The 14,331-nt window shown below is 42.8% G+C and overlaps 1 protein-coding gene across 2 annotated transcripts in view; it reads right to left on the reverse strand.

Annotated features, from left to right (window-relative positions):
- Nucleotides 1-14,331, reverse strand: part of PIAS2 (protein inhibitor of activated STAT 2) — a 325,889-nt gene that overhangs the window by 222,812 nt on the left and 88,746 nt on the right. For both annotated transcript variants that reach the window (XM_069218886.1, XM_069218889.1), the window contains exon 6: nucleotides 8,519-8,653. In XM_069218886.1, coding sequence (XP_069074987.1) covers nucleotides 8,519-8,653 — 135 coding nt within the window. The remainder of the gene's footprint in view (nucleotides 1-8,518; nucleotides 8,654-14,331) is intronic.

A 14,331-nucleotide genomic window follows, 5' to 3' on the forward strand; every position in this document is an offset into this window, starting at 1 on the left:
GAATACATTCACTGATTCAAGCAAATGTCTACAGGTAGTCCGTGCTGCACATCTGTGCTTGCCTTATAATGGAAATCTCAGCATCTCCATTTTAGGCTGTTTATCTCATCCTTGGCTAGGGTTTAGTCTGTCAAGGTCACAAACCCAGTAACAAGGGGTTCAGTATCAGGTGGACTGATACTATTTATAATTCTCAAAAACATTAACCAACCAAAAAGGTAAACAAGTGATTTAAATCAATATCAAAGTCCAATCGGAACAGCCTATTTACCCTTACAAGCTCCAGCAGAATTGGGAAGCGAAAAAACAGATAAGGTTTGTTGACCAGATCATAGTACACCTGGTTCAACACTTCAGGGACACATCCCTTTTCATCAGAAACTGTTGGTTGTAGTGAGTTTCAAAAATTGTATTGCATTGTGTTGATAAAGTCTTAAATCCTACGTACTTGTTATGCAGGGACTATACTCTGTGGTTTCCTTGACTCCCCAGTGGTAGGTCTGCTCTGATCATGCATTCAAAGCCTAACCCATGAGCGGTGGCTGTGAAGATGCAACTGAAGCTATTACAATTAATGAAGGTCATTCTCCACTCAGAGTTCTGCCAATTCCTCTGTTTTGCTGTGGGCATTAGTCCATGGTAATCAGAAATAGTGGTCTGAGCTCTGCTAATTTAATGTGAGTTTCTTCTTGCAATTATAGGTCCATCCTACTGCTCTGTTTTCATGTTAGGTAGGGGTTCTGGACACTCAGGCCCTCATTACGGCTTCGGCGGCCTTTTTTCAAGACCGCCGAAGTCGCTGCAGCCAGCATACTGCCAGTGTTGGCGGTATGCTGGCCGTCCTATTAGGAATTTTCCGCTGGGCCAGGGGGGCGAAAATAGTGTTTCCGCCTGCTGGCCCAGCGGAAAACTCACCAAAACATTGCTGCCGGCTCATAATCGAGCCGATGGCAATGTTGTGGTGTGTCAGGTGCAACAGCACCCATCGCGCAGTTTACTGCCCGTAATTCGGGCAGTGAAATGCGAGGCGGGGCTGTCCATGGGGGCCCCTGCACTGCCCATGCCAAGTGCCTGGGCAGTGCAGGGGCCCCCGATATCCTCTTTCCACCAGCCGTTGCATGGCGGTCTCACTGCCATGCAAAGGCTGGCAGAAAGGGGACTCGTAATCCCAAGGGAAGCGCTGCCCTGGCAGATTGCGACCGCACGGCAGCAATCTGGCGGAGCCGGCGGTCGGACCGTGGCCCATCAGCCATGGTCATAATAGGGCGGTCGGACCACACTGTCTGTGGCGGTACAACTGCTATCACGAGTGTGGCGGTCTTGAGACTGCCACACTCATGAGAGCCTCAGTCCGTAGGATACCTATTATACGAGAAGGAGAACTCGTCAGTTTCTGGTTATGAGAAAGACTGTCTCGTTTTTCAAAACCAATACAGCAATTTGATTCATACATATAAGAATAATCATGCAGTGCCTCATTTATCAAAAATAGATCAGACAGCAGAGCTGATTAGGCTTTGAGCCAGACATGTTAACACAGAACTCCAGCACCATACCCACTTCGGTGCCAGTAATGGAAGAAAGGGCAATGAGTGGCTTTGGGATTCAAAGCTCTTTGTACCAGAACCACTAACGCAGAAGGCTAACAGGACTTGTTGCATTCATATTGTCTGGAGAGTTCACAAATCCTAAGGTGGTAGAGTACAGCCCCTCTTCAAATATACTACATCACAAGGTGGAGCAGAAATGTGGCCTAAAGAGGAAACCACTGCAATCATCCGTTCTTACATTTACAGCACCTCTAAGCTGGGTGAGCTACCATCATAAAGAAATGGTTCGTGGCCTGACCACTAAAGACCTGAGTGTCCCCATTTTGTTAAGACATACACAGCAAGCCTACCTTCTAATACCAGCCCAGTTTGGCAACTGCATGTGCTTGACGAGTGACTGGGGGATGTAGGCAACAGCCCTTTTTTTCTGCCATGCTAATGACTGACAGCCAAGGGTTACAGCCTTTGAAATCAGTGAATAATTATTTGCTTTAAAGATGACAGATGTAATGCTATCAATCAGATACTGAGGAATGGGTGCTTAGCTAGGATGGGTCTGTAATAGTCAGCCAAAAAGAACATGAGTAAAGACCCCCGGGAGAAGGACGAGTTGTTTCTTCCATGCCACTCACCCACTACTCAGCAGTTCAGAGACTTAGGCGACAGGCCACCCTTGTTTGGTCATTCTGACCAAGATTGAATCTCTTCTCTCCCACCTTCTGAGGGACCTTATTGCAATCAAACACAATATAAGCTAAAAGGTCAAATCCATGGAGGGAAATTTGGAGGACCTGAACACAAAAGTCAAATAATAAACAGAAGACTGGAGGAACTGGATCAGTGGGTGTTAAATTTGAGAGAAAAACTGAAGGAACAAAAGGACAACTTGCAACACATGATATGTTCATGTTCAAACACCGTGCAGTAACCTCAGTTTTCAGCTTTGAACACATTGTTCAACTCCTGGACAATGCAACACACGCCGCAAAGTGGTCCCTCCATTCATTGGGACAGAAAATATCAGAGGATTCAACTCCACTTCCTGCAGGTAGAGAGGATCAATGGTTCCATCATGCTGGGAATCCACAAAGTGCTATGTATTCCAACAGAAGCAAAGGGATCAGAACTTGTGATGCAGGCACCATACTGGTTTCCTGGAAAGCCTACTGCAAATAGAGACAAGCTCACTTATGGCATTCAAAAACAGAATTAAAATTCTGAGTTTTTCAGGTTCTAATTTTCCATGCAACTCAAGAGAGGAGGAAGGAGCTCAAGAGTATTAAAGTAACTCATGACAATGAAATATAAAGATTTGCTCTGGTTTACTGCCAAAAACAGGGAGGTGTATGATGGACAGACATATTCACAAATTGGAAATTCATCGGAGACTCACTAGAAAACAAGAGTTTGCATCTTGAAAGGGAGGACTGAGAAACTAATTAATGGTTAATATTAGGCCATGTGATTCAATGAATTTTTAATGGCTGGGAATCCAGTTAAGATTTTACTTTAAAGCTGAGAGAGGTTTAGTCTTTGACAAATATAGCCACTCTTCTATGCTCTTACTTCCTTTCTTTGTGCCCCATTAAGCATTCCAGAAGAGGGATGTGTCACTGTTGGTTTATATTTGAGGAATATCGGTTGACATACTACAATGATGTGAAAAAGAAAGTGCAGTCTAAGAGTCTGTGGTTTTACACAGTAATATATACATGTGTGACCTTCATCTAGTACTCATGGGGTATTAACAGGAGATACATTTATACATGTGACAAATAACACACACAAATTTAACTTTCTCATAATTTATTAAACATATACATCAATCAGCTACCATTCAGTAGCTTTGTATGAAAAAGAACCCATGATTCAGTGACATGCTACGCTTTCTTTAGCAGCAATATGTCAGCGGTCATGAATTCTGTCATTAGTTTGTGCCAAGCTCTATTTAGATGCTGCTGCACCATTACAATAGGATTGAGATCAAGACTCTGACAATGCGAAATCCTGATTCTTGTCTATTTCAGCCATTTAGTTTGATATTTACTGGTGTTTAGTAGATCATTGTCCCTTTGGTTGATCCACTTTCAGCTAACCTCTAGCTCTTGCACGAACACTCTTGGATCTGTACAAAAAGGATTCATGATGTGCTAAATGACTCTAAGGATTTGCAGACCCTGAGGCTGCAAAGGAGGCTCAATCCCTCAACCTTTACCATCCTACTTGACAGTTGGTAAGATGTTCTGGTGCAGATGAGAAATGTTTATTTTCCACTAAACGTGTTGGGTAGTACAGTCAAACAACTCTCCACACTGGCTTTGTTTCCACAGAGGACATTATTTCAAAAATCTTCGGTTTCATTCTTGTGACTCAAGACCAAACTAACCAAGTTTCTGATTTTAAATACAGGTGGTAGCAGTACTTGAACCTCAAGTAATAATGTGCACTGGGTTAGCAGCACCAAATTATAGTTATCGTCTTAACTGAAATGGAAGCAGTAAGGGTGCATTCATGTGTTCACTCAAAGCTTTTCAGTGCTGGTTGATTTTCTGAATAAACAGTGTCACGATAAAATGTATGTGTTATTTGGCACAAGAGGTCATGTGTGTCTACTATTTAGTCTTAGTAAGCTCTAGGTGAAATTCAGTAAAACCACAGAATCTTGAGAGAATGTTCTTACTTTTTCAAAATCACTCTATATTTTATTACAAAGGTGTTATTACACAGAATTTTCTGAAAGGTTTAGAATGCTGGCATATAGGATCGTGCAGAGAACTGTCTACATACATCATCTGATTCCATAAAACACCTGTAGATGTGCAAACATGACTGTCACATCTGTGAATGTATTGTACAAACGCTTGAAAAAAGAAAAGTATGTTTCTTGCAATCCTAGCTCTCTTTCATGGGTATTTTTGGGACACATTTTAGAAAAGATTAAATGTTCATTTAAGAAAATCTGTTAAGGAAAACATGCCATTAGGAAACATGCTTTTATGGTTATTACAATTAAATTCAGGAATTATAAACTATATTTGATTCAAAATCAGACAGTCTGATCTAAAATACAAATAGAAAGCACTGAATGGTGATCCTAGCCATTAGTCTGTATAAGGACATTTTAGGCAAGGTTTCTCATTTTTGATGGTTAAGACAGAGTAAGGAAAAAAAGTCCAACATTATAACTAAATAACCAATTTAAGATGAGGATTCTGTGATGTTAAAGAATTAAAAGTGAACATGCACTCACAAGAACTAGTAAGTTACATTTGCTCCTACTTCTTTGCAGTTTCTTCTTGTTAGACCCGACATGCCTTAGGGTGGTCATCCCTAACTTTTGGCCTGCCTCCCTCCACTTTTTGGACCCTGTTTTGCTGGCTTTTAGACTCTGCGCAATTTACCACTGCTAACCAGTGCTAAAGTGCATATGCTCTCTTCCTTTTTAAACATGGTAACTCTGGCTCATACCTGATTGGACTATTTAATCTACTTATAAGTCCCTAGTAATGTGCACTACATGTGCCTAGGGCCTGTAGATTAAATGCTACTAGTGGACCTGTAGCACTGGTTGTGCCACCCACTTAAGTAGCCCCCTTAACCTTGTCTCAGGCTTGCCATTGCAAGGCCTGTGTGTGCAGTTTCACTGCCACCTCGACTTGGCATTTAAAAGTATTTGCCAAGCCTAGAACTCCCCTTTTTCTACATATAAGTCACCCTTAATGTGGGCCCTAGTAACCCCTAGGGCAGGGTGCTGTGTAGGTAAAAGGCAGGACATGTACCTGTGTAGTTATATGTCCTGGTAGTGTAAAACTCCTAAATTCGTTTTTACACTACTGTGAGGCCTGCTCCCTTCATAGGCTAACATTGGTGCTGCCCTCATACACTGTTGAAGTGGCAGCTGCTGATCGGAAAGGAGCAGGAAGGTCATATTTAGTATGGCCAGAATGGTAATACAAAATCCTGCTGACTGGTGAAGTCGGATTTAATATTACTATTCTAGAAATGCCACTTTTAGAAAGTGAGCATTTCTTTGCACTTAAATCTTTCTGTGCCTTACAATCCACGTCTGGCTGGGCTTGGTTGACAGCTCCTTGTGCATTCACTCAGACACACCCCAAACACAGGGTACTCAGCCTCACTTGCATACATCTGCATTTTGAATGGGTCTTCCTGGGCTGGGAGGGTGGAGGGCCTGCTCTCACACAAAGGACTGCCACACCCCCTACTGGGACCCTGGATGACAGGATTGAACTGAAAGGGGACCTGGTGCACTTCTTAGCCACTCTTTGAAGTCTCCCCCACTTCAAAGGCACATTTGGGAATAAAACAGGGCCTCTGCCCTACCTCATCAGACACTTGCTGGAGAAGAAACCTGAACCAGAAACTACATCCTGCCAAGAAGAACTGCCTGGCTGCTCAAAGGACTCACCTGTCTGCTTTCTACAAAGGACTGCTGCCTTGCTGTTGCCCTGCTGCCTTGCTGAACTCTTGTCTGGCTGTGAAAGTGCTCTCCAAGGGCTTGGATAGAGCTTGCCTCCTGTTCCCTGAAGTCTCAGGACCAAAAAGACTTCTCTTTTTCACTTGGACGCTCCGTGCGCCGAAAATTTCGACGCACAGCTTGTTCCGCTGCGAGAAAAACGCCGCACACCGACGCTGATCGACGCGACGCTCTTGGGACGACCGAAAATCCGACGCACGGCTTCGCAAGGACAACGCCGCCCAACCTCTAGAGGAGAAATCGACGCGACGCCTGCCGTGAGATCGTAATTTCAACGCGCAGCCCCGCAGACCGACGCGCAGCCGGAGAACAAGCAGGAAAATCCACGCACAGACCCGGGACATCTGGTAATCCCCGCGATCCACAGAAAGAGACTGTCCGCGCGCCGGAAAACGACGCACGACTTCCCCGCGTGGAACATAACGACGCAAGTCCGTCTGTGCTGGGGAGAAATCGACGCACACATCCTGTTTCCACGCACCTCTTCCTCTGTGGCCCTCTGAGGAGATATTTCCACTCTAAACCAGGTACTTGTGCTTGAAAGAGACTTTGTTTATATTCTAAAGACTTAAGACACTTTATATCACTTTTCAGTGATATCTCTACAATTTCCCATTGCAACTTTATTCTTTTTGACCTACAATTATCCTGATAAATATTATATATTTTTCTAAACACTGTGTGGTGTATTTTTGTGGTGCTATATGGTGGTATTGTATGATTTATTGCACAAATACTTTACACATTGCCTTCTAAGTTAAGCCTGACTGCTCGTGCCAAGCTACCAGAGGGTGGGCACAGGATAATCTTGGATTGTGTGTGACTTACCCTGACTAGAGTTAGGGCTTTTGCTTGGACAGGGGGTAACCTGACTGCCAACCAAAAACCCCATTTCTAACACTTCTCTACTAATAAGGAATTTATTTTTGCCTGCAATATTGGTTCTCTCTCAGGGAAATCGCCATTGAAGTCATAACCCCCCCCCCCAATAGTCCCACCCTTGTGCCGGAATCCAAGAGCACTACTTTACAAAATATCTTCTTCAGAATAGATGTTCACCTTTCATCAGAAAGGCCTGGAGAAATACATAAGGCATTACTTTTTTGCGACCTATGAGTAAGGCTACATTGGCCAACTGATTCAGATTATATATCTAAAAATGGGTAAAAAATATATAAAAATTCAGGCAAATTAATCAGAATTTTGATATATGACTGCTTAAATCTCTTTCACAAACCCTTTTTTTAAAGGAGATAGATGAAAGAGAACAATGTGGTCCCTTAGGATGCCATTATGTAGCTGTGAAAAGAGCGTCCGAGCCTTTAAAGGCTCACAGCCCATGGGTATCCCATCATGCCCAGCATGTGGCAGATGGCTTAGTACTTTTTTCCAGCTCCTGATAACAGGATCCTAGAGCACTGAGCCCGGCTTTTTTTCCTCAAAACCCTAACAAGGAAATATTTGACAACTGTTTCATCAGATTTCATCTGTCCAGTGTTTATCTGTCATTTTCAGCAAGAAAAAAATTCCTTAGTCAAATAAAATGCCGTCTTTATTTTACAAGTGTCCTGCCTGTGGAAGAAAGAAGACCACGTCAGACCCTCATGACTTCTGCATCATCAACCTTCCTGAAAATCACATTCCAGATAAGTGTTCACAGTGCAGGAAGTTTTCCATGCGCACCCTGAGAGAAAAAGGGGAGATTTGCCTCCATGGAACAGGAGCAATGCAGGCAGCAGCAGGCACACTCTGAAGTTGGAACATCAAGAGAGAGAGAGAGATGAGAGTGTCAGCCCTCTACTAGGGCTCTTCCACCTAGTAATCCCTCATATCCCAGCCAGACATACACCAGGAGAGTTCAGCTGCATTCAGCAGCTAAATCTCAGGGTGAAACAAAACACATTTCTGGTATGCCCATGGCCCTTATAATTCTGACAGAGTTGGTAGTCTGTTGCTAGGCTCAGAGGAATTATGATGGACCTTGTAACGAGGCCTATTGAGGCAGCTGAAGCGCAACAAGAGTCCTGCTTGTTGACAACAATTAGAAGCAATCTATAGTTCATATTGTCCTTAGATACATGTACAATCCAAAATTTTCAATTTTCTGCTTTGTGAGGGAAGCTCGCAAAGCCACGATTATTCTAGTTTTAAATGTGCTTTATAGCACAAAAGTCATAGATTGTCTACTTATGTGATTCCAATCAGTAGACAGTGCTGACAGGACAACTCCCTTTCAACAATCTTTCAAGATTTCACAATCTTAAAAGTTTAAGCACAAACTGAAGGGTGAAACAAGAACTGAGCTGGGAATGCCTCAAGGGCACTGGTGAGCTACTCTGTTCTCATGGAAACACACAGTGAAGAGAGGCCAACAACACAGACAGCAAATACAAAAAAAAACATAAGTCAATGATATCTGTATTGCATTGTCAGTGGACATTTCTCAAAAAGATCTGGAAACAGTGCTTACCTTTCCAATTTCAGTTGCCCAAGAAATGGAAATTTGATTTGGCACTGCCGACGACATCCGTACTAAAGAAGTGATATTGAGGGGGCGTCCTTGTCGCTTCTGCTCAATGCCATTTTTGGGTGGTGGTGCATATCCCTTTGTCAAGAAAGAAGAAAAAGACAAAAACAATAAAGTTTACTTCCAGTTTATCTAAATACAAACGCTGTTCACATGCTGTTAAATGATATAAAACGTTGGTAAAAAAAAAAAAAAAAAATCTTTTACTGAACTGTAAACACATTATTATTTGGATATGTGCTTAATATAAAAATATGAAAAGCTATATAAAAATGCTTTATTGGCATTATTAATATTACTAGTGCAGCGCATAGTAGAGAGCATAGTTTCTCAACCCTTGAGTATGGGCCAACTAGGCTCAAAAGAAAACTGTGAAGGAGTCACCAAGAGTAGACTATTCAAAACATGTGACAGACAGTTTGCAGTATCTTCCTCCTACAGACAGTAAAATTATTCGCACACAATTTTGCACTGGTTTGCTTATACTGAATCTTCCTGAATTACTGCAAGTTGCGGACATATGATGCAGACTGCATAAAATTCCTCAGTGGATTTATTACTTTGACTCTAATGTTCAGACTTTCATGTAATGTATTTAATGTAAACGGCATATGTTAGGACTACAATGCAAATATGGAAAATGTCACTTACCCAGTGTACATCTGTTCGTGGCATTAGTCGCTGCAGATTCACATGCTGTGCACATCCCGCCATCTGGTGTTGGGCTCGGAGTGTTACAAGTTGTTTTTCTTCGAAGAAGTCTTTTCGAGTCACGAGACCGAGGGACTCCTCCCATTTCGACTCCATTGTGCATGGGCATCGACTCCATCTTAGATTGTTTTCCCCGCAGAGGGTGAGGTAGGAGTTGTGTATGCTAGTAATAGTGCCCATGCAATGGAGTGAATGCGTCTGTACATAATGAAGTTTAAAGTAATATATGTACAAATGTTTAAGATCTACTTCTGAACGGCTACAGGCTCCCGGGGAGGCGGGTGGGCGCATGTGAATCTGCAGCGACTAATGCCACGAACAGATGTACACTGGGTAAGTGACATTTTCCGTTCGATGGCATGTGTAGCTGCAGATACACATGCTGAGCATAGACTAATAAGCAGTTATCTCCCCAAAAGCGGTGGTTCAGCCTGTAGGAGTTGAAGTAGTTTGAAATAATGTTCTTAGTAGAGCTTGACCTACTGTTGCTTGTTGTGCAGTTAACACATCTACACAGTAGTGCTTGGTAAATGTATGAGACGTAGACCATGTTGCTGCCTTACATATTTCGTTCATTGGAATATTTCCTAGAAAGGCCATGGTAGCACCTTTCTTTCTGGTTGAGTGTGCCTTTGGTGTAATAGGCAGTTCTCTTTTAGCTTTAAGATAGCAGGTGTGAATGCACTTAACTATCCATCTAGCAATGGCTTGTTTTGAAATTAGATTTCCTGTATGAGGTTTTTGAAAGGCGATAAATAGTTGTTTTGTCTTTCGAATTAGTTTTGTTCTGTCAATGTAGTACATTAGCACTCTTTTGATGTCTAATGTATGTAGTGCTCTTTCAGCTACAGAATCTGGGTGTGGGAAGAACACTGGTAATTCTACCGTTTGATTCAAGTGGAACGGTGAGATTACTTTTGGTAAAAATTTAGGATTGGTCCGCAGAACAACTTTATTTTTGTGTATTTGAATAAATGGTTCTTGAATGGTAAATGCTTGAATTTCACTCACTCTTCTTAGAGATGTGATGGCAATTAAAAATGCAACTTTCTACGTTAAGTATTGCATTTCACAAGAGTGCATGGGCTCAAAAGGTGGACCCATGAGTTGTGTTAGGACGATGTTGAGGTTCCATGAAGGAACTGGTGGTGTTCTTGGTGGTATAATTATCTTTAGGTCTTCCATAAACGCTTTTATAACTGGTATCCTAAATAATGAAGTTGATTGCGTAATTTGCAGGTAAGCTGAAATTGCCGTAAGATGTATTTTAATGGAAGAGAAAGCTAGTTTAGATTTCTGCAAATGTAGTAAGTATCCTACTATCTCTTTTGCAGATGCGTGTAAAGGTTGAATTTGATTATTATGGCAGTAATAAACAAATCTTTTCCACGTATTTGCATAACAGTGTCTAGTGGTAGGTTTTCTAGCCTGTTTTATGACCTCCATACATTCCTGTGTGAGGTCTAAGTGCCCGAATTCTAGGATTTCAGGAGCCAAATTGCTAGATTCAGCGATGCTGGATTTGGATGTCTGATCTGTTGTTTGTGTTGTGTTAACAGATCTGGTCTGTTTGGCAGTTTGATATGAGGTACTACTGAAAGGTCTAGTAGTGTTGTGTACCAAGGTTGCCTTGCCCATGTTGGTGCTATTAGTATGAGTTTGAGTTTGTTTTGACTCAACTTGTTTACTAGATATGGAAGAAGTGGGAGAGGGGGGAAAAGCGTACGCAAATATCCCTGACCAGTTCATCCATTGTGCATTGCCCTGAGACTGATGTTGTGGGTACCTGGATGCGAAGTTTTGGCATTTTGAGTTTTCTTTTGTTGCAAATAGATCTATTTGTGGCGTTCCCCACATTCTGAAGTAAGTGTTCAGTATTTGGGGGTGAATTTCCCATTCGTGGATCTGTTGGTGATCCCGAGAGAGATTGTCTGCTAACTGATTCTGAATCCCTGGAATAAATTGTGCTATTAGGCGAATGTGGTTGTGAATCGCCCAATGCCATATTTTTTGTGTTAGGAGACACAACTGTGTCGAGTGTGTTCCTCCCTGTTTGTTTAGGTAATACATTGTTGTCATGTTGTCTGTTTTGACAAGAGTGTATTTGTGGGTTATTATGGGTTGAAATGCTTTCAGAGCTAGAAATACCGCTAACAGTTCTAAGTGGTTTATATGAAACTGTTTTTGCTGAATGTCCCATTGTCCTTGGATGCTGTGCTGATTGAGGTGTGCTCCCCACCCTGTCATGGATGCATCTGTCGTTATTACGTATTGTGGCACTGGGTCTTGAAAAGGCCGCCCTTGGTTTAAATTTATACTGTTCCACCACTGAAGCGAGATGTATGTTTGGCGGTCTATCAACACCAGATCTAGAAGTTGACCCTGTGCCTGTGACCACTGTGATGCTAGGCACTGTTGTAAGGGCCGCATGTGCAACCATGCGTTTGGGACAATGGCTATGCATGAGGACATCATGCCTAGGAGTTTCATTACTAATTTGACCTGTATCTTTTGGTTTGGATACATGGCTTGTATGATATTTTGGAATGTTTGGACTCTTTGTGGACTTGGACTGGCAATTCCTTTTACTGTGTTGATTGTTGCTCCTAGGTATTGCTGTGTTTGACACGGCAGAAGGTGTGACTTTGAGTAATTGATTGAGAAACCTAGTTTGTGTAGGGTTTCTATGACGTAATGTGTGTGTTGTGAACACTGTTTTTGCGTGTTGGTTTTGATTAACCAATCGTCTAGGTACGGGAACACATGTATTTGCTGCCTTCTGATATGTGCAGCTACTACTGCTAGACATTTTGTAAAAACTCTTGGCGCAGTGGTTATTCCGAATGGCAACACTTTGAATTGGTAATGTATCCCTTGGAATACAAACCTTAGGTACTTCCTGTGTGAAGGATGTATTGGTATATGGAAATATGCATCCTTTAGATCTAGTGTTGTCATGTAGTCTTGTTGTTTGAGCAGTGGGATTACTTCTTGTAATGTAACCATGTGAAAATGGTCTGATTTGATGTATGTATTTAATATTCTGAGATCTAGTATAGGTCTTAGAGTTTTGTCTTTTTTGGGTATCAGAAAGTACAGTGAGTAAACTCCTTCGTTTAGTTCTTGTTTTGGTACTAATTCTATTGCTTCTTTTTGGAGCAATGCTTGAACTTCTAATCCTAGAAGATTTATATGTTGTTTCGACATAATGTGTGTTTTCGGTGGGACTGTTGGAGGGAATTCGCGAAACTCTATGCAATAACCATGCTGGATAATTGCTAGTACCCAAGTATCTGTTGTTATCTCCTCCCAATGTTTGTAAAATTGGCTTAATCTTCCCCCCACAGGTGTTATGTGATGGGGATGTGTGACTTGTGAGTCACTGCTTATTTTGAGGACTTTTGGGGCTTTGGAATTTTCCTCTACTTCTTTGGAATTGTCCCCCTCTATATTGCCCCCGAAAACTTCCCCGCTGATATTGGCTTTGGTAAGTGGGCCTTGTTTGTGATGTTGTGGTTTCTGTAGGTTGTCCTCGAAACCCTCCCCTAAAAGGTGTTTTGCGAAAGGTGCCTCTGCTCTGCGGGGAGTAGAGTGCGCCCATGGCTTTTGCCCTATCAGTGTCTTTCTTGAGTTTCTCAATAGCAGTGTCGACTTCCAGCCCAAACAACTGCTGTTCATTAAATGGCATATTTAGCACGGCATGTTGAATTTCCGGCCTGAAACCCGACGTGCGGAGCCATGCGTGCCTTCTTATTGTTATTGCAGTATTTACTGTCCTTACAGCCGTATCTGCTGCATCCATTGAAGACCGTATCTGATTATTAGAGATACTTTGTCCTTCTTCCACCACTTGTTGTGCTCTTTTTTGGAACTCCTTGGGTAAGTGTTCTATCAAATGTTGCATCTCATCCCAGTGAGCTCTGTCATATCTTGCCAAAAGCGCTTGTGAATTGGCAATGCGCCATTGGTTTGCTGCTTGTGCTGCAACCCTTTTGCCCGCAGCATCAAATTTGCGACTCTCTTTGTCTGGAGGTGGTGCGTCTCCCGAGGTATGAGAGTTTGCTCTCTTACGAGCTGCCCCGACAACTACTGAGTCTGAAGTTAACTGCGTTGTAATATAAACAGGATCTGTTGGCGGTGGCTTGTACTTTTTCTCCACCCTTGGAGTTATGGCTCGGCCTTTAACAGGATCCTGAAAGATTTGTTTTGAATGTTTTAGCATTTCTGGGAGCATAGGTAGTCTTTGGTACTGGCTATGAGTGGAGGTTAGTGTGTTAAACAAGAAGTCATCCTCAATTGGTTCTGAATGCAAGGTGACGTTATGGAAAGCAGCTGCCCTTGCGATCACCTGTGTGTAAGATGTACTGTCCTCAGGAGGGGACGGCCTGGTAGGGTACGAGTCTGGGCTGTTGTCCGATACTGGAGCATCGTAAAGGTCCCATGCATTGGGATCATCTTGACTCATGGCAGTATGAGTCGGGGAGTGCATCAGTGGAGAAGTTGCTACTGGTGATGTGTGCACTGATGGTGGTGGAGAAGGTAGTGGAGTTGTTTTCTTTGCCACCTTTGCCTGTGGCTCGTTGTCCTTTTCGTGAAAGGCAAGTTTTCTTTTTGTTTTAATTGGAGGAAGAGTGGTTATCTTCCCTGTGTCTTGATGAATGTGGAGCCTCCTTTGAGTATAGTTTGGCTCTACAGCTTGAAGTTCCTCTCCAAATCTATGTTTTTTCATTTGTGAGGCTAATCCTTGTTCCTCTGTATAGGAACCTGTTCTCGGCTCCGAGGCTGGATGTTTCGGAACCGAAACTTTTTCGGAGGTCTTTTTAGGCTCCGAAGAAACCTTTGTAATTTTCGGCGTGGTGGTGTCTCGGTGCCGAATTTGTTCGGTGCCGCTGTCACGGTGCCGAAATTTCTCAGAGCCGATGTCTCGGGTCCGAGATTGCTGTGTGGCGGTATCTCGACCGGAGTCGGATGACTTCGACACCAGCGTGCCCTTTTTCGGTGCCTTGGCTCGGTCACCGCTTTTTTGGGTTAAGCCATGGCCTGTT

This window comes from Pleurodeles waltl, chromosome 1_1 (genome assembly GCF_031143425.1).
Source record: "Pleurodeles waltl isolate 20211129_DDA chromosome 1_1, aPleWal1.hap1.20221129, whole genome shotgun sequence".
NCBI lineage: Eukaryota > Metazoa > Chordata > Amphibia > Caudata > Salamandridae > Pleurodeles > Pleurodeles waltl.